The 26,375-nt window shown below is 35.4% G+C and overlaps 2 protein-coding genes across 2 annotated transcripts in view; both read right to left on the bottom strand.

Moving 5' to 3' along the window:
• Nucleotides 1-352: 352 nt before the first annotated feature.
• On the bottom strand, nucleotides 353-24,157 carry LOC149482356 (cytoplasmic dynein 2 heavy chain 1-like). Its single transcript, XM_089703813.1, has 47 exons — nucleotides 24,061-24,157; nucleotides 23,477-23,659; nucleotides 23,063-23,186; nucleotides 22,747-22,854; nucleotides 22,337-22,493; nucleotides 21,749-21,956; nucleotides 21,140-21,314; nucleotides 20,825-20,974; nucleotides 20,375-20,544; nucleotides 19,976-20,078; nucleotides 19,721-19,831; nucleotides 19,388-19,533; nucleotides 19,105-19,228; nucleotides 18,914-19,027; nucleotides 18,618-18,825; nucleotides 18,449-18,534; nucleotides 18,021-18,158; nucleotides 17,413-17,584; nucleotides 17,093-17,258; nucleotides 16,137-16,332; nucleotides 15,255-15,469; nucleotides 15,035-15,131; nucleotides 14,660-14,796; nucleotides 14,114-14,323; nucleotides 13,206-13,419; nucleotides 12,990-13,090; nucleotides 12,749-12,905; nucleotides 12,357-12,511; nucleotides 10,236-10,414; nucleotides 9,877-9,986; nucleotides 9,513-9,803; nucleotides 9,005-9,154; nucleotides 8,765-8,881; nucleotides 8,501-8,693; nucleotides 8,069-8,205; nucleotides 7,690-7,830; nucleotides 7,484-7,582; nucleotides 6,944-7,088; nucleotides 6,237-6,389; nucleotides 5,537-5,622; nucleotides 4,899-5,022; nucleotides 4,602-4,726; nucleotides 3,452-3,574; nucleotides 2,821-2,953; nucleotides 2,358-2,480; nucleotides 1,843-2,000; nucleotides 353-1,280 (listed from the first exon to the last, which is right to left on the bottom strand). The coding sequence occupies exons 1-47, from the start codon at nucleotides 24,150-24,152 to the stop codon at nucleotides 1,131-1,133; spliced, it is 6,954 nt and encodes a 2,317-aa protein (XP_089559939.1). The 5' UTR covers nucleotides 24,153-24,157; the 3' UTR covers nucleotides 353-1,130.
• A 219-nt stretch (nucleotides 24,158-24,376) lies between these two features.
• Nucleotides 24,377-26,375, bottom strand: part of LOC149482357 (cytoplasmic dynein 2 heavy chain 1-like) — a 35,462-nt gene continuing 33,463 nt past the window's right edge. Inside the window, exons 31-32 of the mRNA XM_089704109.1 lie at nucleotides 24,469-24,560; nucleotides 24,377-24,425 (exon numbers count right to left, since the gene is read on the bottom strand). Of these exons, the coding sequence (XP_089560235.1) occupies nucleotides 24,377-24,425; nucleotides 24,469-24,560 (141 nt within the window). The remainder of the gene's footprint in view (nucleotides 24,426-24,468; nucleotides 24,561-26,375) is intronic.

A 26,375-nucleotide genomic window follows, 5' to 3' on the forward strand; every position in this document is an offset into this window, starting at 1 on the left:
TGCCCGGGTAAGTATAGTAGAGCCATTTAGGCAACATTTGACAGTTCAACAAAATTCATCAATGTAACCTAGTAACGACGACATAGAATAACATGATATTTCGTTTTGTTAGAACTGCACATTTGCTTAACTTTTTTCAATTACGATTAGGTACATATTTATAATAATAATGACCGATACAAGTAATTTTAAGATTTGATTTTACTGATAAACCATTCTAAACATAATAAACAATTTCTGATTTAAAGAACTGACGTCGCTACAATTTTGTGTCGATAAACATTTTTTCTTTTTATTCTTTTTATTACTTGTGAATCATAAATTAATAAATGCGTTGTGTTTTTTTAATTATGTATTATATTTGTCTTATTTTGCTCCCTAAATTTACAAAAGAAAGTATACCTATTACTGAATTTTAAAATTGACATGTGTTTCAAGTTCGATTGAAAAATGTTTCAAGTCCGTATCGATCACTTTAATCGATGTTTTTAAGCAGGTTACCTCTCTTCAAAGATAAAATTGAGAGAGGTCAAATGTTGCCCATTAAATTGGCTCGACTATAACTTAAAATTCCTTTTTAATTTTTATTCTAACTGCTTATAAATTTATTAGGTTAGTTGAGCATTTAAAATATATGAAAATACTGTGGCAAATCTAATGCAGTGTAAACGATATATTCACAGTTAAAATATGAAGGCCTAATTTATTTATTCGTTTTGTTTGAGAATGATACAGAGTTATTAGGCATGAATAATTGTAACACATATCCATCTGCAATAATTTAAAATTGTTATCAAAGCGTGTACTTATTTGACTAATGCCTCTAGTTAGGTGAGTAAATTTTTTTATAAATGAATACAAGTATTTGTATACAGGAATATTAAAAAATAAAACGATTCAATTTACACATAAACTTTTATTTCTGCAATCTTTCTTAGCTTAGTCTACTCAAACACAGTATCAACACAACATATCTTTATAGAGAATCCCAAATCTAAGTAGGTAAGCAAGTATATAAGTAAAACAAGTGTGCTATTCGACGGGCGCGACGCATGTTACTAAGTAGGTAAGTAAATAAGTAAGTAAGCTACTCGAAGGGCGTGACATAGACGAGCATATAAGTAAGTAAACTATTCAACGGGTGTGACGTATAGCGCAGCGGCGTGCAGTGTGGCGATACGCGGCGCGAACGAGTCGGCGAGCGGCGCGCGGCACGAACACACCAGCGCTGAACGCGTGGCACTCGTGTATAGTGGTAGCTCCAACCCGCCAACGTTGTCCTGTGAGTATGAAATACATTTTATAATCACATTGTTATTAAAATGAAAATGTTTAGGCGCATGAGACTAATTTTTTTAAGGACGAAACACAATAATAATAATATTACCGTCACGAAGACGTGCAGCGTTTTTTTTTTGAAAATGATATAGAGCGATTGAGACCGATAGAGAAAGGGTTTAGGGCGATCGTGGCATAGCAAAGAAGTTTCACTTCTAACACGACTAATTCGTACGCACGCACCCTTTTTATTATGTTTCATCATGATACTAAAATTGATTTTGACAGGTGACATTTAAGTGAAAATTGAATTAGGCCCGATTTTTCAATCCTTGGTTACAACTTATCCGTCCAATAAAGTATTACACGATAATATTAAAATGTGACCATTAAACTGTCAAATCCGGACAATTAAAATGCATTTTTGAAATGTTAGTTTAATACGTTATCCGAAGAATAAGTTTTAACCAACGATTGAAAAATCAGCCCTTATTGGGATAATCTTCTTCATATCTTCGGAAAGTTCAGGCACAATAAATACAATATGTACAAGTAAATACAAACCACGTGTTCATCCTTGGGCACATACGCTAGTGCGAGCGGTGGCGCGGTCGCGTGCGGTGCGCCCCCCCCGCGCGCCGCCCGCACCGCACCGCCCTCCCATACACACGCGCTCATACGTAGACCCGTCACTATTAGAGCGCCCTCGTTTGCTGCTGAATCTGAAAATTTTGAATACCACAAAATTTAAAGGGAAATGTTGCGTACATTTTATGACAAGTGTGGGTGGAAATTATTACGTATAAAATAATTGATTAGCTGACTTTGATTACAGAAGATAGCGCGTTTCATGCGAAATAACCTTTGAAACCTATCGTGAAGCTAAATGCAAATAAATAAAAAGTGATAAAAATAATTACTTTTATACCTGATAGTTGTTTAGATATAAATAACATTTTTAAGATAGGTATATAAAATTTTTATTATACATTCATTTGTACGAGAATCTTACCTGAGCATATTTATTTATTATCCCATTTCTATACCTCATTTACGTTCGATTCACTATAATAACATACCGTGTGGATCCCACTGCGTGTGCAAACGCAGGCGGTGCGGTGCGACACGCAAACGCGCTGCGGCAGCTGCCTGCAGCGCCACTAGCGCGCGACACGGGGATAACAGACCGCGGATATCCACACCTTAACAAACAGAATTTTAGGTATTACCACAGACTAATAATAATATACTACGTATACAAGTATTACCTTGTTTATTGCATACATATTAAATAAGCTACATGTTAATAACCAAAGAAAAAGTTTCAAATCGATTTGTAGACAAATTGTTTAAATATATACAACAGGAATGGAGTTTTATTCTGTTCGTTACACTTTTTCGAAAACCAACAACGAACTTGTATGTTAACAGTGAATGATTACCTGCTTAGTCCATTTAAAAATATTAATTAGTAATGACATTTACTTTGATCCCCATGTTCTATAAAATAATATTTATATAGGCATAATGCAATTTCCTTACTCTTAGGAATATAATCTTCGGGCATAGTATCAGCAAGGCGTGCGACAGCGGCTCGAGCTCGGAAACAAAACTCTCGGATGTAATCGTCTGGTTTATCTGGCCCTGGCCATAGTAATTGCCACTCTTCTGGTACCTACAGAGTCACTGATATTATATTATTATATAGTTTAGATTTGATATTTATTTTATTTATTTTTTTTCATAAGTATACCTATAATTTTTATTAATAAGTACGACTTTCCATTCCAACCATTCGCATGCCAGCTGTGACTGGCGAATTGTGTAGAACATGTTCTCACATAACACCAATGTATTACCACTTTTCTTTCGAATAAACTCATTTCATTTCATTTATAGTCCAATTAACAATACCATTACATATAAGTAATTTAAAGACCTTAAAAGACTGATACAGCACAAATAAATCAATAACTTAAGCAAAACGTTGTCCTTAATTAAATGCGAAAGTTTGTCTGTCCTTTCACGTCGAAATAGAGCGATTTTATGTTATGATTTTGTGTTTGGAAATAGTTATGAGGTTAGAGAGTGATGTAGGCGGTTTTTATTGCGGGTAACATTTAACTTCCACGTGATTTTCCTGAAAGCGAGTATAAGTATTAAGTATACATACGCAAGTGATTGGCGGTCGTTCCCGTTGCGCGTGCAGTGCGGCGAGCGCGTGGTGTATGGTGCGCGCGGTGAGCGCCGCGTCGCGAGCCTCGCCCGCACACACCGCACCCCACCACCCGGGACGCTATATAAAAAAAATTGGTTGTTTGTAAAGTAGGTATACGATCGAGATGTTTACGTGATAACATAATGCAGTGGCAGCGCTCGAGATGAGACGGGAGATCGGTCCGTCTCTCTCTCGTTATACCTGCGATCGCGCTCGTGAGGTTTTGGTGTGACACAAGTTTATTTATTAAATTATATAGGAAATTTATTAACGTTATCACGTTAATAAATTTCCTGGACAATTTCACACACGGCAATATCTGATCCCATACTAAGCTTTCGCTTGTGTTATGGAAACCAGATGGCTGATAAACATACGTATATAATTTTAAATAAATACTTATATAGATAATTAACACTCAGAAACAGAGCAAACATCCATGTTCATCACACAAATATTTGCCCCGGGTGGGAATCGAACCCACGACCTCTGGCTTGGAAGGCAGGGCCACTACCAACCAAGCAGCAGCAAGGGTCTTCACACACGCGGCCTCCGTTAGGAGGCTGCGTGGGGGATGCTGTTCAGGACGATTCGTCCTCTGCAGCAGGTGTATAGCGCCGCCCGCTAATACGGGCGGGTTAATGGGAGGACGAATCGCCCTGTTTGGGAACAAAATTATTTGTCGATTGGGGCACAGTATAGGAGACTGTGCCCGACTGTTTGAACCTTTTGGATGTTTCCAATGACTCAACCGACCTTGTTCTTTTTCGAGCCCGGCCAGAACTTTTTAGGCCGGGGACGGACGGGGACGGGAGCGACATAAAACCAATGGGTGTGGTGGGAGGCGCCAATTGCGCGTGGGGATAGACCAACCAAGCCAACCGGTCAGTCAAATATATAGATATTATATGTATGTATTAAATAATTTATGTTATTTTACAGTTCTGAATTTATTTGCATATTTTTCACTTATTTAAAGATATATAAAATTACATAATATTACTTTCCAAGAATATTTACGAGCAAAATATTTTATTTCGTATTAATTTAAATGTATACTGAGGTCAAATTTATTGCAGGTTATATTGAATAATGGGATCCTTACATTTCCGACGGTGAAGTCTGGTTTAATGAGAGGATTTCCAGACATTAATTTTTTCCACAAAGCGAGAAGGGATTTAATTGGTGCAGTCGTGTCGCTCTTAGCTACGTCAACAGTAGAATTTAATTCTGAAACAAATGGGAAATTTTCTGTAGGTATCTGTATAATGTGTAAGTTTCAAAACAAATATAAAACATATTAAATAATGTAGGTAATGCATTTCTAGACATACTATGAATATTTAAATTAATTTTAATTTATTTACTGTAATGTTTATAAGGTATTAAAATTAAAATGTACCTCTAACACCCGTAACTATATCTTCCGCAGTTTTCCTCTCCCACGCAAGGCGACAATTGTCCGGTAGAGCAAGCAGTTCCGGTGAATCCATGTCTGGCAAGTTCTCAAATGCCGTTATATAATCCTGTGGAGGCGATAATTACCTTTTAAAAATATTATTAATAAATTCTTAAGAATCGTCTGAGATATTGATTTTATCAAATCTTTAAAGAGCATATTTTTATTAAATCAAACAACGTTACAAGACTACAAATTTAAAAGTGTTGTTTTCACAATTTTCAGGTAATATTACTTAGTTTCTAGATATGAAAACATTATTTTTTTTACATAAATGTTTACATACATTACATACTATATTAAAAAAAAAATGTATGCGTGTACTAGAGTACACACGTAAGAAGTCAAACTTCTTTAAGACCTTAAAAATGTCACGAGTATGGCGTAACGCAAAAATGTCACGCGTACGGCGTAACGCAAAAATGTTACACTAAATTTTGGTCCAACCCCGATAAAGAAGTTTCACTTCAAAAATCATCACTAATGTAACTGTATCTTGAATGACATGTGTTTAGTTACATTGGAAGATCATTCAAAGCATCCGTAATAAGTTAAAAGCTTACCACTACGTAATAACTTACCTGCAAGCTACCAGTGTACGGCAGCGGCGCCTTAAGCCCCGGCAGCGTGTAACTACTCGCTAACGCTTGTTCCCCCAAGCACTTGTCTGTAAGGGCGTGTTTTTTTTACATTAAAACAACGTGATAAAATTTACAATGATTATAATTACAATTAAAATATTAAATAGAAATTGTTATGTCAAATAACTTATAGTAACAACAGAGGGAAAAAAGCACACGCACTGCACTTACATACATACACGCACACGCACGCACACATACCTATTATTTTATTTGACTGGCCGGTTGGCTTGGTTGGTAGTGGCCCTGCCTTCCAAGCCAGAGGTCGTGGGTTCGATTCCCACACGGGGCAAATATTTGTGTGATGAACATAGAGGTTTTCTCTGTGTCTGGGTGTTGAATATCTATATAAGTATTTATTTAAAATTAAATATGTTTGTTTATCAGCCATCTGGTTTCCATAACACAAGCGAAAGCTTAGTATGGGATCAGATCGTACCGTGTGTGAAAAATTGTCCTGTCCTGTCCTAAAATATTTTTTTTCTGCTTTTGCTTCCACATTAAAAATGTATTTACTTGTAAGGAGGAACAATGGATCTTAAGATAAAGAGCTCTTCTAGTTTAAAAGTCAGTCATAGTTATTTAAGGTATAATGTTTTGAAAAATAAAGATGTTTTAATAATTTAAATGTAATAACTACCCGCAAGCGCGTTAAGCAACCGTCGGTCGAGCGTTCGGGCCACGCGTGCCACGTACAGCGCTTGTACTAACGGGCGGGTGCAGCGCGTGGCTGTGACACACAGGTGGGCCGCGCTAGCCTCGCCCCACCCCCACTCGTAGGGGGAGCTCCAACCTGGAATAACATAATATGCATCGTGTTATTGAAGTGAAACTTCTTTATCGGGGTTGGAAAAAAATTTAGTGTAACATTTTTCCGTTGCGCGCCATCTTTTTCTTTTCCCTACCACGCGATATAAGGTCATAAAGAAGTTTCACTTCTTACGTGTGTACACTAGTACACGCACACTTTTTTAAAATATTATATATAAAATATTTATTTATCTGCATGTTAGGTTGTTAAAACGTATAAGGATGCATCCATTTTTACGACGCAACAAAACAAAGTAACTTCTTATGAGGTAAATGTAAAGACAGATTGTTTGAATAGAATTTAAACGGTTTTTAACCGACTTCAAAAAAAAGGAGGAGGTTATCAATTCGACCGGTATATTTTTTACCAAAACAAAATTTAGTACGAAAGAAGTTAAAAGTTGTAAAAAATCAATGACATTGCACCGAGTCTACTTAATAATTTTGTATTTTTTTTTTCTTCATGGCCGTATATCTTATTCCTTACTTTGATTGTAGTCAACATAAATATATTCCATCTATACAAACAAAACAAACCTAGTGGCACGTACGCACGTCGCTCAATCGCAAGTGCATGGAACAACGCGAGGCAAGCGAGTTGTCGCGCGACTTGCGTGCTGTGCGGCCCCGCACCCCACGCGCTCAGTGTACTGCACACGTTGCGTTTTACACCTTCCGGACTCTGAACAGAACATAACACATTGTTTGTTTGTTTGAACGCGCTTATCTCGGGAACTTCCGATTTGAAAAATTCTTTCGGTGTTAGATACCACCGACCAACAGGAGTGGAGCCACGGGGGTGAAACCACGCGGAGCAGCTAGTTAAATGATATAATATGTTTATTGGGTAAATGAATATTGGCTCATCACTACATCGTATAAAACAAAGTCGCTTTATCTACGCAGCGGATTTTGATGCGGTTTTTTTAATAGATAGAGTGATTCTTGAATCCTTCCTCTTGAGGAAGGTTTTAGTATATAATTTATTAGGTTTAAGACAAAGCGGGCGAAGCCGCGGGCGGTAAGCTAGTCTGAAATAAATTTGAAAAAATTAGTAAAATATATTGAAAATGTTACCTCAAGAATGACGTTGACGCAAGAACTGGATATTGCTGATGGTATGTCACGATCTTCAGCCAAAACCCAGACGCGAAACTCTTCATTAAAATCTTCTATCTGAAACATTATAAAAATAGATCAAGGTACTCATTTAAAACATTGATACGATAGTTATTACATCGGAGATGTAGTTTAATATTATAATATACAAGTAAGTTACTTACTGCGCGATTAGCCAAACTATCCAGAAAATCACGCAGATGTTTGGAGAAAGGCGATGCGCCAACATTAATAGCAACCCAGCCACCGCTGCGACTTTCTTCTACTGCTCTTTCAAATACTTCCCGACCTTCCTCTACGCCAACCTGCATTTTTTGATTGATTAAAAAATTAATTTTAAGCAGTGTGATTTTGATCATGCTTATCAGTATTCTATTTTTTGTATTCAATATAACTACAAAACTTCATCTAAAACTAAGCTAACTAACATCTTTAAAATCTAAATTTTAGATGAAAATTACTGTAAAATGTAGAAAATTACATTATTATGTAAACTTTTTGATTTTTGTATTCTATAATGCCGTTATACAATTGAAAAAAGACCTGTATAAGTCGTTGCGATTGGCAATGTGCCTGCAAATGGTCCGTAGCGTGCGCACCCAACAGCAGGACGGCACGTTTTGGTGATGACCACCGTTGCGCTTTACGAAGGGTATCCCCACCACTTAGTATACCACTACCTGATAAATTTCAATGTATATTATATAATAAATAACTAATAAACCTTAATAATAATGTACTTAGAACTTAAATCAATTTCTAAGGCAGAGTACCTGTACTTTACTTATTCTATATTCATTGTTGACTATAAAAATAAAAAAAATATATGGGGTACTAACTTCTAAAGGATAAAAAGAAAGAATAAAAAAATTACAAACGTATTAAACAGATCAATGAAAGAGAATTACTCTCGGAAGCAGCAATTAATGGACAAACTGAAAGACATACTGCGCGGAAAAATGACACACTACTTACCCAAAATTTGGTCAACAAAAGCAGTGATAGTCCTGTATAGACTGTCCGGACGTAAAGCAGTTATAGCAACTACGTTTTCGAAAGGACTCAATTTTAATTTGTTTAGAATATTTAAATCTCCAGACTGATTGAATTCAGACCACATTTCCTTATTATTAAGCAAAAGTTTGTTGAATAATTCTGGATCCTCCATCTACAATGAAATATAATTTATTTTAATGGTTTTATTGCGCATTGAAAGGTTTCTTTAAAAAAAAAACGTACCTTTATCACAGCTACTTTTTTTAGGCACTCATCAGGTATCCAACTGAAGTTCTTTTTAATTTCATGAACGAGTCCATCCTCAACAAGTTCAGAACCACCAATAAACAACTGCCAGAGCTAAAAAAATAGAGGATTATTAGTTTAAATAATACTTAATGACAGATGGTATTTAACAGCTAGAAAGGAAAACTAATTTTTTAATAGAAATAATATAAAACAGTTGCAATGTAAAATGCTCACCTTGTCCGGAATTAATTCAACGAAAACTTGTCTTAACAAGTGTAAAACGATTATATATTTATCCTTCTTATGCAAACTCAGTAAAACTCTTTCTATTATTCTTCGAGCCAAATATTTTACGACATCAGAACTGTTAATATTTTTTATATCCTGTAAAATAAGTGGGCAATGCGCTTATGCTATAATAAGGAAAAAAATTTTTTCAATTAGGGATAGAATTAATAAAAATGATAATAGTATTTTAAAAGTTCTCAATAATGTACATAATTTTATCAACAAGAAATGGCTTGTAACTCTTAAATCTAAAAATAAGTATATGTAGTTTTATTAACACTAGAATAAGTACTACTAACAATATATGGGCAATGCTGCCTGATACAAATAAAGAAATAAATAAAAATAAAAAATAAAAAAATTAACATTTTTTCAACGATTCCATATGGAATACGACAGGACAATAATAAACATAACATTATTAGAAACTATAAAATTGATCAAATCAACTTACCGGCACTCTTTTAACAGCTTCCACATAAACATCTAACATAGTCTCGACTGGTATTGTAACGAGCGGTTTCTTATTAACCAATTCTTTAACAGCTAGAATTAAATGCGCCGCTTTTAAAGCGCTTTCTCCATACGCTTGACATGAAACTCTAAAGTCTTCTTCAATCATTTGTGCTGATTTTAACGATTCTGATATAGTGACGCTAGTTTCACGAGTTTTGTTTAGAGAAGCAATAAGATTTGCGTCGTGTAAGATGTCGCTATTCATGGACAGGTCTTTAAGAAGGTTCTCCTAAAAATATATTTGAACAACATCAATTTACAAATATGTAAGTGTTCAAGCTAGTGAAATTGCCAAAATTTACCTGTAATTCGTGAAGTTGTTTTTGCAGCGTAGCTTTCTTTAATTTAATCTCCTTTGTCTTTTCGTTCATTTCAGGATTTTGCTTTTGCATTGTGTAATGTATTAATTGATCTAAAATGGATATTGAAATAATCAATTTGATAATTTTATGATTGCGAAATGAAAAATTAACGGATACTTTGAAAATTTGTTGATTAATCATTGACAAAGAAAAAAGTTTCTTTTATAAAAAAGACGGTCGATTAGAGCTTGCATCTGGTTCCATATCACATAAAGTTCGATTGCAATACTATTGTAATACAATTATATTTCGTGCAATCCCTTCCATCCAAACCAGACCAAATAATAAGATAATCTCACCAAGCAAAGCATGCAACCTCGCAGTAAAGTACAACGGGTTAACAACGGCAAGCACATACGAAGGTAATGTCCCAGCCAAGTGCGTGTCTCGTGTGACCAATAGTAACGAAGCGGATCGTGCCGCCCACCAACTTGCGTGTATGCTATCTACGTCGTATACTACTAGAGTACGGTTTAACCTGCAAATAATTGAAGTGGAATTAACTAGAACATATTTTGACCTGAAAGGATTTAATTGCACGCCTCATAAGCGAAGCGTTGAGGTGGGTACTACTGTCACTTCGCGCAAAACATCTGATTTTTCAAACTTAAAATGTCTTTATGTATCATTCATATCATTGCACTTGTAAGATAATACATACACACACATATTAAGAAAAAACACTATTTTTAACGTTCATGATATTTTTGATGTCATTTTTGTTATTTAAACTAGTTAAAAAACAGTTTAAAAAAGTTCTGTCTTGGACGTCCGTGTGTCTGTATGTGCGGATCCTTTTTCTTGTTAACACGATAGCGACCGAAATACTTTACTAATCGAGTCTTTTTTTTTCTCTTACGCTTGAGTATGCTCAGGAATAGAACCCTTTCATTTTTCAGGGTCTGATTCGATGTGGTTTAATTGTTATTAAATAAACAAAAATAATAATTAATAAATATTTATTAAAAAAAAATTATGAGGCGTGCACTTTTGGATTTTCCAAATTATTTTTTATTTCTCCACTGTTTTGTGATGTTATAGATAAGAAAGAAAGTCACTTGGCAATAAATCGCACTTATATAGAGGGATAATTACTCACAAAAAGTGTTTCTATACAAATATTATAAAGAGGAAAGGTTTGATTTTTTGTTTGTTTGTTTGTTTGTATGAATTGAATAGGCTCCGAAACTACTTGGCAGATTTGAAAAATTCTTTCACTGTTGGAAAGCTACATCATTTCTGAGTGACATAGGCTATATTTCATTTTCAAAAAAAATAGGCATCCTTACTAAAATTACGATAACGTAATCCAAGGTGTGAAAAAAATATCAAAAAACTACCTTACATCGCGTGCGCTGCGAAAACTATTGATGATAGAACAAAATGATATACTACATTTTTTTAGAACACACCATTATCTACAAAAAATCAGCGGCAGCATATCTCTAACTATTACAGTCATGTCACAATAAGCGTTTTTTTATTGAAAAAAAGAAATTAAAATACCACCGCTACAAAAAGCTCTTTATTTGTACCTTGGTATTAACCCTTATCAAAATAAACGATGTATTATTTAAGACTGCTTCAATATCTTTATATTACTTTTTGAATTATTCGATTCTGACAATCCATTCAAAAGATATCACGAGTTAAAAAAAATTAAAAAATAAACTGTATTCGGCTAGCTATGCGTTGTAGGCGTCACTCGGGCAGGGGTACGGGAGGGGGGTTAAGATCACGAAATAAACTTGCCGCGCGGCTTACTCGCGCGGTCGGCTCCCTACGTGATGGACGTGTGCGGAATTTACGCTTGATAATAATTCGTTTAGTAAGTAACTAAACCGATTTAAACAGTTCTTTTCAGAACTAAACCCATTTATATAAAACTAGCTTCCGCCCGCGACTCCGTCCGCGCGGATGTCGGTCTTCGCGTGGATGGTTTATTTCTCCATTTTGAGTAACTCTGACAATGACATCTTATAAATATCTATTGGACCCAAATACGGCTAGGCCTATAATAATACGGAACGTGTGTTCGCGGTTCTACACTCTACAGAACAACGTCTATGGATAAAACTGAAGAATTAAGATTAATTTTTTTTCTACGTATTTTTCCAGGATAAAAAGTATCCTATTTTACGCCCAGGATAATAAGGTATAATTATACCAAGTTTCATCGAAATCGAACCGTCAGTTTTCCCGTGATGCCTTCACATACAGACAGACAGACAGACAGACAGACAGACAGACAGACATTTAATGCCCGTGCGAAGCCGGGACGGGCCGCTAGTATTAAATAAGTGATCTGAAATTTTGAATTTAATATAACTTGTATAATAGCAGCTCTACATATGTAACAGAACTATTTTGAAACTATTAAAAAAAATATTAAAAAATCTAATTACGGCTTGTATACTTACCTCAAGGCATATTGAACAGCAGTTTGTAACTTATCACTGGTTTGCGAGACAAAGTCACAAGCAGTACCCGATAAAGTATTTCGTAACCAACAAATAGCATCCCCATCAGGATCTATAATTAACGGAGTCAATCCACATTTACGTGTTTGTAATACCTGTAATGATAAATTACACTATTTGTGGAGTATTTATTTAAAAGAATAGATGAAAAAGATGACTTAAAAATAATACTTCAATCATTGCTTAAACGAGAGCAAAAAAATTTAGAGAGACATATTTTTGGACCATTGATTAATTAAATCAAACTCGAATACAACAGATATGGAAATGGGAAGGTATACTACTTACAATATCAACGTTATAATAGTAATAAAATTTTAAAGTCCACCTACCTGGTCCACCAAAACTGCATTCTTTAGAGCAGTTTGATCAAGAGGCAAGCCGTCTGCCTCCCACTTCAATTGTTTTTCCGTATTGGACAGAAAATTGATTACTGAGAACGATTCCTGTTCATATCCTATGAGTGCACTCCATTTTAAGATATAATTTCTGTAAAAAAAAATATTATAACATTAGTATCAAACATGTACATTTATCAGGGAATATAATTTTAAGTGTATTTATGTGCATTACCTTGCTTGTGGTTCCGTCAAATCAGACAAATAGACTATGTATGCAGCGGCTAACAGAGACCGTTGATTTAATTCTGATATTTCATCTGATATATTCTTCAACTGCAACAAAAAATATAGTTAATAATAAAGTAAACATCTGTTTTTTACAAATTATATTTTGCCCGAGCTGCTTGTACTAATATTAGTAGGATTATTATCGCATAAAACATCTTACATCAGTCTCCCAAGTGTCGTATTCATGAGCCAGTTGTGATAGTAATCGCGTAGCATGTTGTATGGTAGTTGTGACGTTAGTTAACCGCAGCTCTAGAGTGGCTGCATCACGCGTGTGTTGTCCGAGCTGCTCTTGGAGCGCTGATACACGTTCTTCTACTGATGTCATGCCACTTGATAGCGCTTCGAGTTGGGCTTCCGCGCGCTGGAGGTTTCTGGAAGATTAGTAATTTATCATTTGGATCGAAGGAAAAATGAGTAGCGACTATATTCTACTAAATAACATTTTACAAAAATACATTTATAACTAACGTACAATAGTATTGTATAATGGTGAACGCTTTGGGAAATCTTCAAGTAAGGTAAACCTCAAAACAATGATTCTTTTGATATATCTTCAATTTGAAATAAGACATATATAAAAAAATATAATTATATATCGACCGAATCGAGAACCTCCTACTTTTTTTTGAAGTCGGTTAAAAAGCACATTTGCTAAGAATTTATCAAAATTCTAATTTTATTATATTACAAATTTATCATACTAACCATGCAAAAATAATTTATATTACACAAATTTAGTTGCATACCTCGCAAACGTAACAACTAACTATCGTTAAGTATAACAAAAAGACGTGTGGCACTCGGGGACTGCCGCGGTAAAGCTATTGCATGCTATATGCTATATGCCTTCAAGCCACACCTCCGCGCCCGTCGTAGTGGGGAGCGTGAGGTTTTTTCGTTACGGAATTTCTGGATTCGGTCTCCGCGCTTAAGGCCCGCGATAGAAGTTATGCAATAGCTTAATAATAAAATGTTTCATCCACTTAACAATAATAAAATGTTGCATCCACCATTTTTAAAATACTTAAGCATTTTTCCACATAGTAAATAATTCATTACTCCTACTTGTGCAAGTCCCGCTGGTGCGCTTGCAACGGCCTGACCCGTGCGAGCGCAGCCGCGTGCGCCAGGTTGGCGCGCACCCACGCGGCCAGCGGCGCGCACGCGGCACTCGCGCGCTTCGCCGTGGCCTGCTCGAACGACGCGCCGCGCCGCTCTAGCAGCCGCTCCACTGATTGCACCGCTTCCGGGCTTATTTGGCTCGCGTCTAGACATCTGGATACGCAAATATTAATATTTATTCGACGACTTTGATGGAAATTTTTGAGAACAGGATAAATTAGACATGATATAGCAAACTCAAACTCGAACATTCATTTATTCAATTAGACTACTATTTAGTAGCACATTCGAATCGTCATTACATAAGTATTTTTAACATTTACCACCGATTCGATCAAATATGCAGGAATAATATGACAAAGACTATTTCTTGCTCATTAAGTAACAGGATGAAAAAATGAGTAGTCATTCTAAAAAATTCAAAATAAATAAATAGCAAAACATTAAACTATGTTATCGTACACATTTTATCTCTCAACTCATGTCTACCTGATATCTTCTTTAACGCCGCGTTTAGACAAGAAGCTCTTCATGGAGTGCCACGAAGTATCAGCGATGCCCATGAGCCGTAAAACACCCTCTAGCACATCACGCACTACATCTGGGGGAGCTCGCAGCGAACGCACCTTAAAAAATATTTTAAACATAAACATTAAATATTATGTAGTATTGTTAAATTTTCGAAACCAAAAGATCACACTCAATCTCTCCTTGCAACTATAATATTTCTATAGAAATTTTCAAAATTATGAGGAAATCGAGTAAAGTAATTACTAATTATACATTTAGTTTGAAAATTCGTAATTCTTTACTAGAAATAATAATTATTTAGTGTTTGAATGGAATATGATAAATTGATTTTACCTCACTAAGAGATTCTGGCTTGATATCACCCACCGCAGCTCTAGCGGCTGCAATTACTGGTTCCACTGTTGCTAATTCTTCCTCTATTTCCTTTTTACTGAAATTCAAATTTTTTATTTCATAAATAAAACTGCCTATATTTATTATTATTCAAATGCGTCTTTGCATGGAAATTAAAATATTCTTAAGCATTTATCTATTTATTTATTTCTATACTTACCGAATTTGTAGCTTTTCATTCTCCAGTTCAATATTCTTCTTCAACTGTTGCATTTCTTCGTGTTTATCGGTATTAGCTCTGACGGTAGCGCCGATTTGTTCAAGCGCTTTATTTGCTTTCTCTCGTTTGTCCGATAGTTCAGCTTCTTGTTCTGCTGCTTCTGCCTGAAGAGTGCTTACTTCGCTGCGAGCTCGTCGTAAAGCCTCTACACCCGACTATGTAACAAAAAATTATATAACATTCGTTTCCAATTTTATAAGCAAAAGAATATTTTTTTTTGTGTACAATTGAGTATTTGAATAATAAAAAAATATTGATTTTTTTTATGTATTTTAAAACTTTATTATTAATAATATTGATATTTAATGCAAAAATCTCCAAAAAAAATATTTTTCAATTAATTATAAGCAATTAAAAATTGATGAAATTTAAATTAAAGTCACGTGACTATAAACGCGCCATGACTGGTCACGATAGATGTGACGTCAAAATGTTATAGTTGTATACGTTTTTCTATCAACTGCAATGAGTGAAAACTAACATTATGACGTCACACGCGTTCGGGTGACGCTTCGGGAGTTGTCGGTGTGTTTTCGGTACTGGATTCAAAGACTAATTTTTAATTTGAAATAACTTTTGAATTATTGCAAAAAAAAAATTAAAAAAAACAGTTTTGTTATAAAACTAATATATATTCTTTCCATTTAGCACAAAAAAAAATTTTATTCAAATACTCAATTATCTATGTCACCGTTAATTGTGTGGAATTTAATATTTTAGTTTACTAAAGTTGTAATATTTACACAAGTTAATTGTATTTGAAGGGAAACACAATATTTGGACAACATTGGTTTTTAATATAGTCTAAAGGAATAAACTAACCTGTAGCATGCTCTGGCGTTGCATCAACGACGATTTCTTTCTATTCACAATGTGATAGAAAGATTTGATGAAATTTATATATCTGTACGGACTCCTCATCCATTCTGACTCCAGACTTTTGTATATACCAACAAATTCTTCAACAGGAATTGTATTTAAATCTTCTTTAGAATCAATGGCATCTTCCTTCATTAACCTGATGAATAATATTACTTGCCATTAATCGAGTTTTTATTAAAGTTTGTATACAGTTATGGTGATATATTCTCATGGGAAATACTATTTTAAATACATATAAATAATAGTAGGGGAGCCCAGGATGCTAAATGTGGATTTACTCGAGCGTCACGGGAACCTATTAGAATTGGTAGATTAGACCATAGCGAGAAAAAAAGGTCCTATAATGTTTTCACTTTTAGCGGTGGGGAAGGGTTTTTTGATTTTTTTTAATTTAAAAAAGAAAAAAATTGGCTTGGAAATACTCAAGTGCGTTAGATATTGATATTTTGCATGCTCCAGGACGTCACTGAAAAAAAGTATACGTTAATCTGACGATTTAAGTGGCGATTTAATCGCTATGAAGAAAGGGTAAAAAATTAAAGTAATATTATTCGAGCGCGTCAGATTAATATATGGGGGGGTTAATTACAATATAAGAAGTCCCCATTTCGCTAATCTGACGATTCGAGCTCAACCTTAGGGAATTATGGATTATTCAAATTTTCCAGCGGGGCCCCTGAGCGCACCCACCAACCATAACTGCTCATATTGACTAGAGGTACTAATGAATAGCTAAGGTACCGTCCCTTATAGTAATCTGACGCGCTCGAGTAAATCCCAAAATCCCCTCTTGGGCTCCCCTACTATAATGTGCTACATAAATATAATACTTTACCTTATGAATATGTGCAATAGTGCTAAGCCACACTAAGTGAATGTGCGTTAATATGGAATACCTCTGTATGACCAATATAGGCATCTCCTTTAGCGTCTCCTCTGACCATTGTTCGAGCCACGTCAATTGAGAAGTATTGTATAAAAATGGATATTTCTCTAATAATTCTGATAAATTCTCTTGATTTTTATCAAGGAAAATTAAAATACCGAGATTTTGTCGTATGTCTAAAATAAAAGTTTTTGTTTTTGTGAAACATAAGAGATTTCCAAGTACAAAATATTATTAAGGAATCGCATTTGATTTTTGATAGTTAGATTGTAGATAGTAAAAGTTCGCATTTCGTCAAAAAGGTGCATATATACATATAAAGAAACTTACGCGATAATGTCTGTTCAGCATTTTGTCCAATAGCGGGCATAACGTTCGACGGCAGTGCGTGTATTGAGTGCGCGCGAATGAACGCTTCTATGATTGCCAAATTACTTGAATTTGCTGACCATTCGCTTACAATTACTAGTGTGCGGTTTCCTTCGCTTGCTGATATTAAGGCCTGTGAATAATTTCAACGTTCCGATAATAAAAAAAATCGAAAGTGTGAAAGCTCAACTTAGATATTTTAAATATATTTATTTTTTTTATTTTGGTAACGATGTTTTTGACACCGTGTACCATAAACAAGATAAAGGCGGGATGTGCATATTTCTCTTCTTTTTCTCTCTTCTAATTGTCCTTGACGTATCCTCGCCATCTTAAAAAATTGGTTGTCTGTAAAGTCGGTTTACTGACGATAGTTGAACGTGACAACGTCTTAAGGCCGATTGTGCTTCTTTGTCGCTCGTTCCGCGCTCTCGCTTGCACTTCAAGCCTTACATGGAACGCCTCAGAGTGAGGTAATGCCGCATGAGTCATGTTTTTTCGAGCGTGCAGCCGGCTCAATCGAATTATAAGACGTTGTCACGTCAAAATGAAATCCAAACAATACATACAGCTTTAAACTGCTGGGCAAAGTGCGTGGGTATCTCCACTAGCACGCAGTTGGCAGCGAGCGCTGCGCACACAGCACGGCCAGCTGCGCTCGAACCCGCGCCCGGCCCGCAAACTGCTGTTGCTATACCGCCGTTCAACTGCGGGGTTATTAATGTATGACAGGTTAGTGAAAAAATCTGGCTGCTACATTTTAACCAATTCGTTGATAGACATTTTTTTTTTCTTTGGAAAAAAATCTAAAAAAGAGCTAATGAAGTGGTTCGTACATTCATATTATCTAACCAAAAATAAATTTTTGAATTTATACATTTGATTTGTTACCTATTCAGTGTGCCATAAGATACACTGAATATACATTTAAAATGCCTTATAATTTTCTACCATAAAATTGTATTATTTTCGCAATCACATAAGAAAGGGTTCTTACCGCAAGAGCAATAACAGGACACAGTATAGACAACTCTTTGCAAACTTCTATACCCGCGTCACCAAAAATCTTTTCATCGTCCGTCACTGAAAAGATTTCATGTAAAAACCATCAAAATACCGTTTATATTGCAATAATCTTATGTATTACAAAAGTTTAAAATACTTACAGCACTGATTGATAAGCATTTGTGTACTTTGATACCACATCGCATAATCAACAGTTTCCAAATAAATGCCATCACCACGTTGTATCGGTTTAAAATACATGTTATTGTTCACTTTGAGGTACTTTCTAGCGATAGCATCGTATTGCTCTTTCTCATTGTCAGTCACTAGTTGATTTCGGAATATTATATACGCTTGCGCATTTAGAGCCTAAAACATAAAAGTTATAATGATACATATTTGTTTTTAGAAAAAATTGTAGTTGGAATTATAATTAGAGCAAATACACAAGACATACCATTGTTATATCATTAATTGAGGCCGGATTATACCACCTTATATTTTCACACATCTTCTTTAAATGGGAAGAATTCCATGAGTAATGTGGTCTTGTATCAAAAGTATCCGTAATCTGTAAAATAATATTAAATGCAATAACTTGTTCTTATAAAATTTATGGTGATAAGAAATAATAAAATGTAACTATACCTCTCTTAGCATCAACAAAATGTTTTGCGACAAGTTGGATATGTCAGTATCCGAAATATTCTTATTTACATTTTCACTTAAATAGTATTTTAAAAGCTCCAATAATTCCTCGTCGGATGGCTCGCTATAAAAAAGTTAATCTTTGAATATCAACATTTTCTTATATTCGATTTTAAATCTGAGGAAATTTTCATGAAATATTATAAATTAACAAATATGTTATCAACTCACGGTAATATTAAATGGGCGAAGGCATAAATTAACAAATATGTTATCAACTCACGGTAATATTAAATGGGCGAAGGCAGCGGCCAGACGCGAAGCGAGTGCGAGGCGAGGCGAAGCGGTTGCTATGACACTGACCCGAGCTGTGCTATACCACTGTGTTCCATTTTCTTCCGAAGCCCAGAAGCCGTTACCTTGCATCAACTACATAACAATTGATAGTGTATCGGATTAAAAGGTTAGTTTTTGTAAAAAATATATATTATTACAAAAACTAACTAAACCATTTATAAAATAAATTCTGAAGAAAAAATCTCTATTTTATGTACTTTGATATAATTGCCTTCACTTCATTCCAAATTTTAATAAATTATATGCTGCACAGTGTTACCTGTAACAAAAACGAGTGTACGGGTGAAGATCCCCACTCGTCAGTGTACGCGCGGTGCAGAGCTCGCACTAGCAATACCACTCCACCACCACCCGTGCGGATCACATTGTTCTAAACAGATAATCATATTTTAGTGCTTTGGAGACTGTTATTTTTGAAACATACCAAAAATGTAGACGAATTTTATATAAAATATTCAAGTTATAATAATTTCATGGAAAGTAATCGACAACGACTGTAAATAGAAATAATCACCCTTTTTAATTCAGCAATGATATCCGTAGGTTCCAAAATAGGTGTACAATCGATTGTAACAACCGTGGTGTTAAAGTCTTTTAAGATGTGCTCGGCTAAAGTGCTGAAAAAGAAATGTTATTGCTTATATTGCTTGCAATTTTTCAACCAAATTTCGTGGTAATGATATTCAATTTTTAAAGAATAATTTTTAAGGGATATGTTGTTAGGCATTCATTTATTTTACACATATAAAAACAATGTTACAGTAATAATTAAAAGTGGTATTACATACATCGTGGACTTTAAATTTTAATGACAATGAGAACACAATCCAAACTTATTTATCATTCCAGTATAAATGAGATGAACTAAAATCTACGTACAAACATTTTATTCACTATGTGCTATAAAACTAACCTTTTAGCACACGCATCAGGCCCGATGAGTATAGCATGCGATCGTGCACGCACTATCGCCCGCAGTGCGTGTGCGGGCACGTGCAGCCGGGTTGACATCACTAGCGTGTCCGATACGCGCTCGCATAAATTAGTTCCCGGGTTCGGAGGTGGACCGAGAATATCTGACATCTGTTTAAATGAGAAGGAAATATTATAAATAAAATATATATAGAAAAAAAAACCATTGCCTAGTTCTATCTAAACTTTGATTCAAACGAGATAGTTGCATGCAAAATATCTGACATCTAGAAAAGTAAATAACAATTAAGCACATTTATAGCATAGTTTTGGTTTCTGTGGTATTAGTTGAATATGTACATTCCAATACATAACTATTATTATGTGAGGGTTTATATCAAAGTATGTTTTTTTAATTACACGACAAAATTCAATCAGAAAAATCACTTACTTCGTCATGAAACGCATGTATTGCATTTTCTTTAAGTAAACCTATCACGCTGTATTGCAGAGCTAAGTAAATAATTTCTTCATTTGATACATGTATATGCGTATCGGTTTCTTGAACTATATATTCCAGTTGCGTTAGAATTTGCTTTACCTGCAAAAATTAATAATGTTAACAAAAACTTTGATGAAATTGAATCAATATAATGTACCTACCTTGTATGTTTTTTTAAGAAATATTTTATACATAATAAATTAATAGCAAGCACATGTTATGATATCAAACAAAATATTAAATATATGTATCGCATATACTTACTAATGAGACATTGTATGTTTTGACTGTAACATTCGACTTATGCGTGTTGAACCATTTCAAACATTTGCGTATTACATTTTGTAAAATAGGTATCGTTAAGCGTAGTATTTCATTTTCCGTGTCCACTTTTTGAATCCAGGTATTAAAAACTTCATCAGCACAGCTATCTTCATCACTAAAATTTTAGGTAATTAAAGTATTTTATTATTAAACAAGTTTTAGAAATTGTCTAATACAGAACCTAACCACCTTCAGTTTGTTTAATACAGAACCTATATTATGTAATACTCCAAAGTTGCTTGTATTTTACATTATATAGAGTATCTTGAGCAGTGTCGTAACTCGTAAGTCGTTCAAACGGGTGTCTACAGTACACAGACTCATAAAACGACACTGCTAAAGTCTCTTTCAGTAAGCATGTATTGAGATTTGAGTGTCGAAACACTTTTTGCGCTAGCGGTTAGAGGAATACTACCGTACGAGTTATTTTAACGATATTGGATTAATTCGAGATTATTAATAATTAATATGTAGAAAATTATTTCGATTAAATTAATTAACTCTATTCAAGACAATACGTAAAAAGTTCGGGGAAATACTAGACAATACCTCAACAAAATGATCCCCATGCGCGATATAGTAGCCGGCGAAGCGTGTTCCATAGAATGCGTCTCGAACACAAAGTTAACGTTCTGTCCGAACTGTACGCGCCAACCAGAAGGCAGAGTTAATAGACGGTTGTCGTCTAGTACTGAGTTGAGAGCTTCTATCCATTGTGGGTCTATGTCACCGTCGCATACCACCCATGACCATACGTCTGTAAATATATTTGTAAAATGAATCGTTATTGTAATTCATCACCTGAAATAAAAGTAATAGTGAAACAAATAATTAATCAATAATGAAGTTAAACAAAGAATTACAAGTAAACTTACAATATACGATGTGATTATATTGATGCTACTGATCAACTGAATTTATGGACAGTGAGTGTTCAGATTATTTTGATGCATGAACATATTAGTCAATTTCAATTCCAAAACACACTACACACAAAAATATTCATCAAATATAGAACAGTCATTCCTATATTTGTTAAAATGTTTTTATCACAGCTATAAGGTCGGGTATTGTAAATAATTATTGGGATAGGTTTGCTAAGATTTGGTGCAATAAAGTTTTCATTTCATTTCTAACCTGTGCTCTGTTGCGACACTTGCAAAGCTATAGTTGATATAACTCCATCTATCCACTGGCGGGTGTCAGGTTCCACTCGACCTAATAAGCATTCCCGACTCACTGCTTTGGGGTATATCACGTGCTCCATTATTGTTTTACCTTGCTGTATGAGCGCCTGTCAATGGAAAATATCATGTTTATTTATTTATTTGTTAGTTGTGTTATGTAAGTGTAATTGTATTGAGGAGTTATATCATGAAGAACCGGGGCGAAAGACCCAGGAGATAAGATTGACAGGAGATTGAAGAAAGTAAGTAAAAAAGTTTCGAAGACAAACAGTTTTCACCGCAATTTGATTTTATCGAGTATTTTTTAAATAAAAAACTAATTTTTATAAATTAGCCATAAAGCCATAAGGCTATACTTACGGTCTTGAGTAGTTTCCTAATGGTTGTTTTACCGGAGCCAGGAGGGCCAACAATTACTACTCCCATTCTTTGTTGCAATTGTTCATATAATTCCATACATTTTTGTGTCTGTAAACATTTTCATTTTTTTAAAGTTCTTCCAATTTACGTTTTATCTAAGTATATTAAAATCGTGAAAACGGTTCATTAAAAGCTTAATAACTCAGGCCCCGGAATCACAGACACAATAGAAAATCTATTGTGTCGTGGACCGATCGGGCCGTTCGGGGCTCAATGGGTTAATAAAGTATTGTTATTTTTTAAAGATAAAATGTACCTGTAATTGATTGCGTATGAGATGTAACGGTTCGAAACCGGAGTCAATGCTCATATAGATAGAATCAACTGTAGATTGCTCCTCGGGAACGTCAGCAAAAACTAGTGAAAGAATATTTTCAAATCTGGAACCAAACAAGTATATCATCTACATGATTGTATGTGATAAAATGATAAAATAATTTAAATGAACTTTGCATCTTCATCATCTTTTTCATATGAAAAGCAACAGTCGGTTATCACCATACACCTAGCCGCTATGATTATATTAAGGAAAGCTAATAGCGAGACCATTCCGAACCTCTGTTTGCACTTGCAATGCACTGCTATTGCCAATGCGGTCGACACACAAATCATAATGTCTTTCAAAATTTTCACAGAACAATTAAGTAGCAATATTTATCTAGTATCTCACCTCTCCGCGTCCGGTTTAGTAAGTTTCGACATATTATTCAGTTTGAGCACGGTTCGCAAGATACCGCGCTGGGCCAGCTCGCCTACAGCGCCACGTGCGTGCAGCGCCGTACCGCAGCTGCCCACTGCCGCCTTAAGCGCGCGAAGTCCCCAGTCGTAGTGACGTTGGCTGCTTAGTAGGTTACTGCAGAAAGAATATTATTAAATTAACAATTGTCAGTTATAAATTGGCATATAATAACGCATCGATGTTTTTTTATTATACATATTATGTATGATAAGTCGTAAGATCAAATAATTGAAAATGTACGATATGCATGCTAAGTTATAAAATTATAGAGGTAGCATTATTTATTTAGAGTGAACTTTTCTAACGACTTGGAAGGAGAAATCCGCAAATATACCTATACATATCAAAAATATTAAAAAGAACAATAATTTCTATACCTAGCTAACATAAACACCGCAGTCAAGTCCCTGGCCATCCTCTACGGGTATTGTGCAGGGTATGCCGCCAGTAGATGCGTGGCGAGCGGCATGAGCACGGGCGAGTTTAATGAATCACGTCAATAAGATCAATCCTACCTAGCCAGCATAAACACCGCAGTCAAGTCCCTGGCCATACTCAGCGGGTTGAGCGCAGCGTGTGCAGCCAGTAGATGCGTCGCGAGCGGCATGAGCGTGGGCGAGTTTAATGAATCACGTCAATAAGATCAATCCTACCTAGCCAGCATAAACACCGCAGTCAAGTCCCTGGCCATACTCAGCGGGTTGAGCGCAGCGTGTGCAGCCAGTAGATGCGTCGCGAGCGGCATGAGCGTGGGCGAGTTTAATGAATCACGTCAATAAGATCAATCCTACCTAGCCAGCATAAACACCGCAGTCAGATCGCTAGCCATCCTCAACGGGTTGAGCGCAGCGTGTGCGGCCAGTAGATGCGTGGCGAGCGGCTGGGGCGCGGGCGCGGTGAGTGCGACGGGGCGCAGCGCCCGCCGCAGCGCCGCGCCGAGCGCCCGCCGCGCGCCGTACCCGCGACCCGCCGGGTTTAGTGTCACTGCGACCCCGCACCAGGGGGACACGTGCACCTGAATAGGTATTACAAATATTAACAAGTCATTGGAAAATAAAGTAGAAGTGAAGTCCCATGTCCGCGAGTGGGTAAGGGGCTGATGCAATATATATACATCCGTTTCACTGATCGATATGGTGCACTATAAATAGTTTTTGGCTTGTTTAGAAAAAAAAATATGATCGGTTTGGGGTTGAACTAGTTTATAATAATTAATAAAAATCTACTCAAATATATGATTTATCCGGTATAGTAAATGTATCAAATGCTAAAACGTTAATTTCCATAAATTTTATTTGATTGAAATAATTTAAAATACGAAAAAATTATCATAAGTGTGGATTTTTAACCCGCGTCCTTCACTGACTGTACCACATTTTAAACTCAAACTCAAACATTCATTTATTCAATTAGACTACTATTTAGTAGCACTTTCGAATCGTCATTACATAGTATTTTTAACATTTACCACCGATTCGGAAAGCAGTATCTATGGAGAAGAATCGGCAAGAAACTCCATAGTTGCTCTTTTAAATAATGTCAATAAATTTACATAATATGTAACTTATATCTACCTAACTACATAATATGCCAAAGAACTGTCCTGTGGTTTTTACGCGACAACCCTCCATGGGTCTTTATCGTCCATATATTCCTGAATACTGTAGTACGCTCTCTGAACTAGTACATTTTTTATGTAAGTTTTAAATTTAGAACTACTAAACTCTTTAATATTGTGAGGAATTCTATTGTATAAGCGTATACCTTGACCCATAAATGAATTTTTAACTTTAGCTAATCGGAAAAATGGCATTTCAATTCTATTCTTGTTCCTTGTGCCATAATCGTGTCTATCTCCTACTCTTGTGTGTAAGTCAGAGCTTTTGTGTACATGCAAAATATTATTAAATATATACTGTGATGGTACAGTAAGGATACCAGTATTCTTAAAATGATCTCTTAGTGAGTCCCGAGCACGTAAATTATATATAGAGCGAATGGCTCTTTTCTGTAAGATAAATATAGTTTATATATCTGCAGCCCTGCCCCACAGTAGAATTCCATAGGACATAATGCTATGAAAGTAGCTGAAATAAACCAATCTAGCCGTATCTTCATCGGTGAGATGCCTTATTTTTCGGACTGCATATGCAGCAGAACTGAGCTTACCTGCAGCGGTGTTGACATGGGCTCCCCACTGTAGTTTCTCGTCCAATGTTAACCCTAGAAATACAGTAGACTCAGTAGGATGCAATACCTCCCCGTTCAAGGTAATATCTCTGTTCAACTTTTTTACATTAGGAAGTAAAAATTCAACACAAGTGGTTTTTTTGGCATTTAATAATAAATTATTGGCAGTAAACCATTCAGATATGTGTAAAAGAGCACTGTTCACTTCGTCAACATTAGGGTCATGCCTATCCACATTAAAAATTAATGAGGTATCATCTGCAAACAGAACTATTTCACACCTATCCTGCAAATAATAGGGAAGATCATTGATATATACCAAGAACAAGAAGGGACCTAAAATTGACCCCTGTGGAACACCAATGTTAATTGACGCACCGCTAGAACGTTCTCCATTAACAACTACAGTCTGTATCCTATCATGCAGGTATGACGCTATGAGGTTCTGGGCTTTTCCTTTAATTCCATAGTGATTAAGTTTACGTAACAAAGTACAATGTTCAACGCAGTCAAATGCCTTGGAGAGGTCACAAAATATCCCTAGAGCATTTTTTGAGTTTTCCCATGCCTTATATATATGTGTTAGAAGTGCAACTCCAGCATCTGTGGTTGAGCGCCCCTTTGTGAAACCAAACTGTTT

This window comes from Colias philodice, chromosome 15 (assembly GCF_061535455.1).
Source record: "Colias philodice isolate Cphi_HAF_F1 chromosome 15, ilColPhil1 Martin Lab GWU primary, whole genome shotgun sequence".
In the NCBI taxonomy this organism is placed as follows: domain Eukaryota; kingdom Metazoa; phylum Arthropoda; class Insecta; order Lepidoptera; family Pieridae; genus Colias; species Colias philodice.

What these genes read in the sequence shown, in the direction of transcription:
- LOC149482356 (XM_089703813.1), bottom strand. Translation starts at nt 24,152, where the DNA reads ATGCCGCTCGCGACGCATCTACTGGCTGCACACGCTGCGCTCAACCCG. An exon ending in AGTGTCGCAACAGAGCACAG is followed by an intron (nt 21,957 to 22,336) that starts GTTAGAAATGAA and finishes ATATATTTACAG; the next exon opens with ACGTATGGTCATGGGTGGTA. An exon ending in CACCAGCGGGACTTGCACAA is followed by an intron (nt 13,420 to 14,113) that starts GTAGGAGTAATG and finishes CTAATCTTCCAG; the next exon opens with AAACCTCCAGCGCGCGGAAG.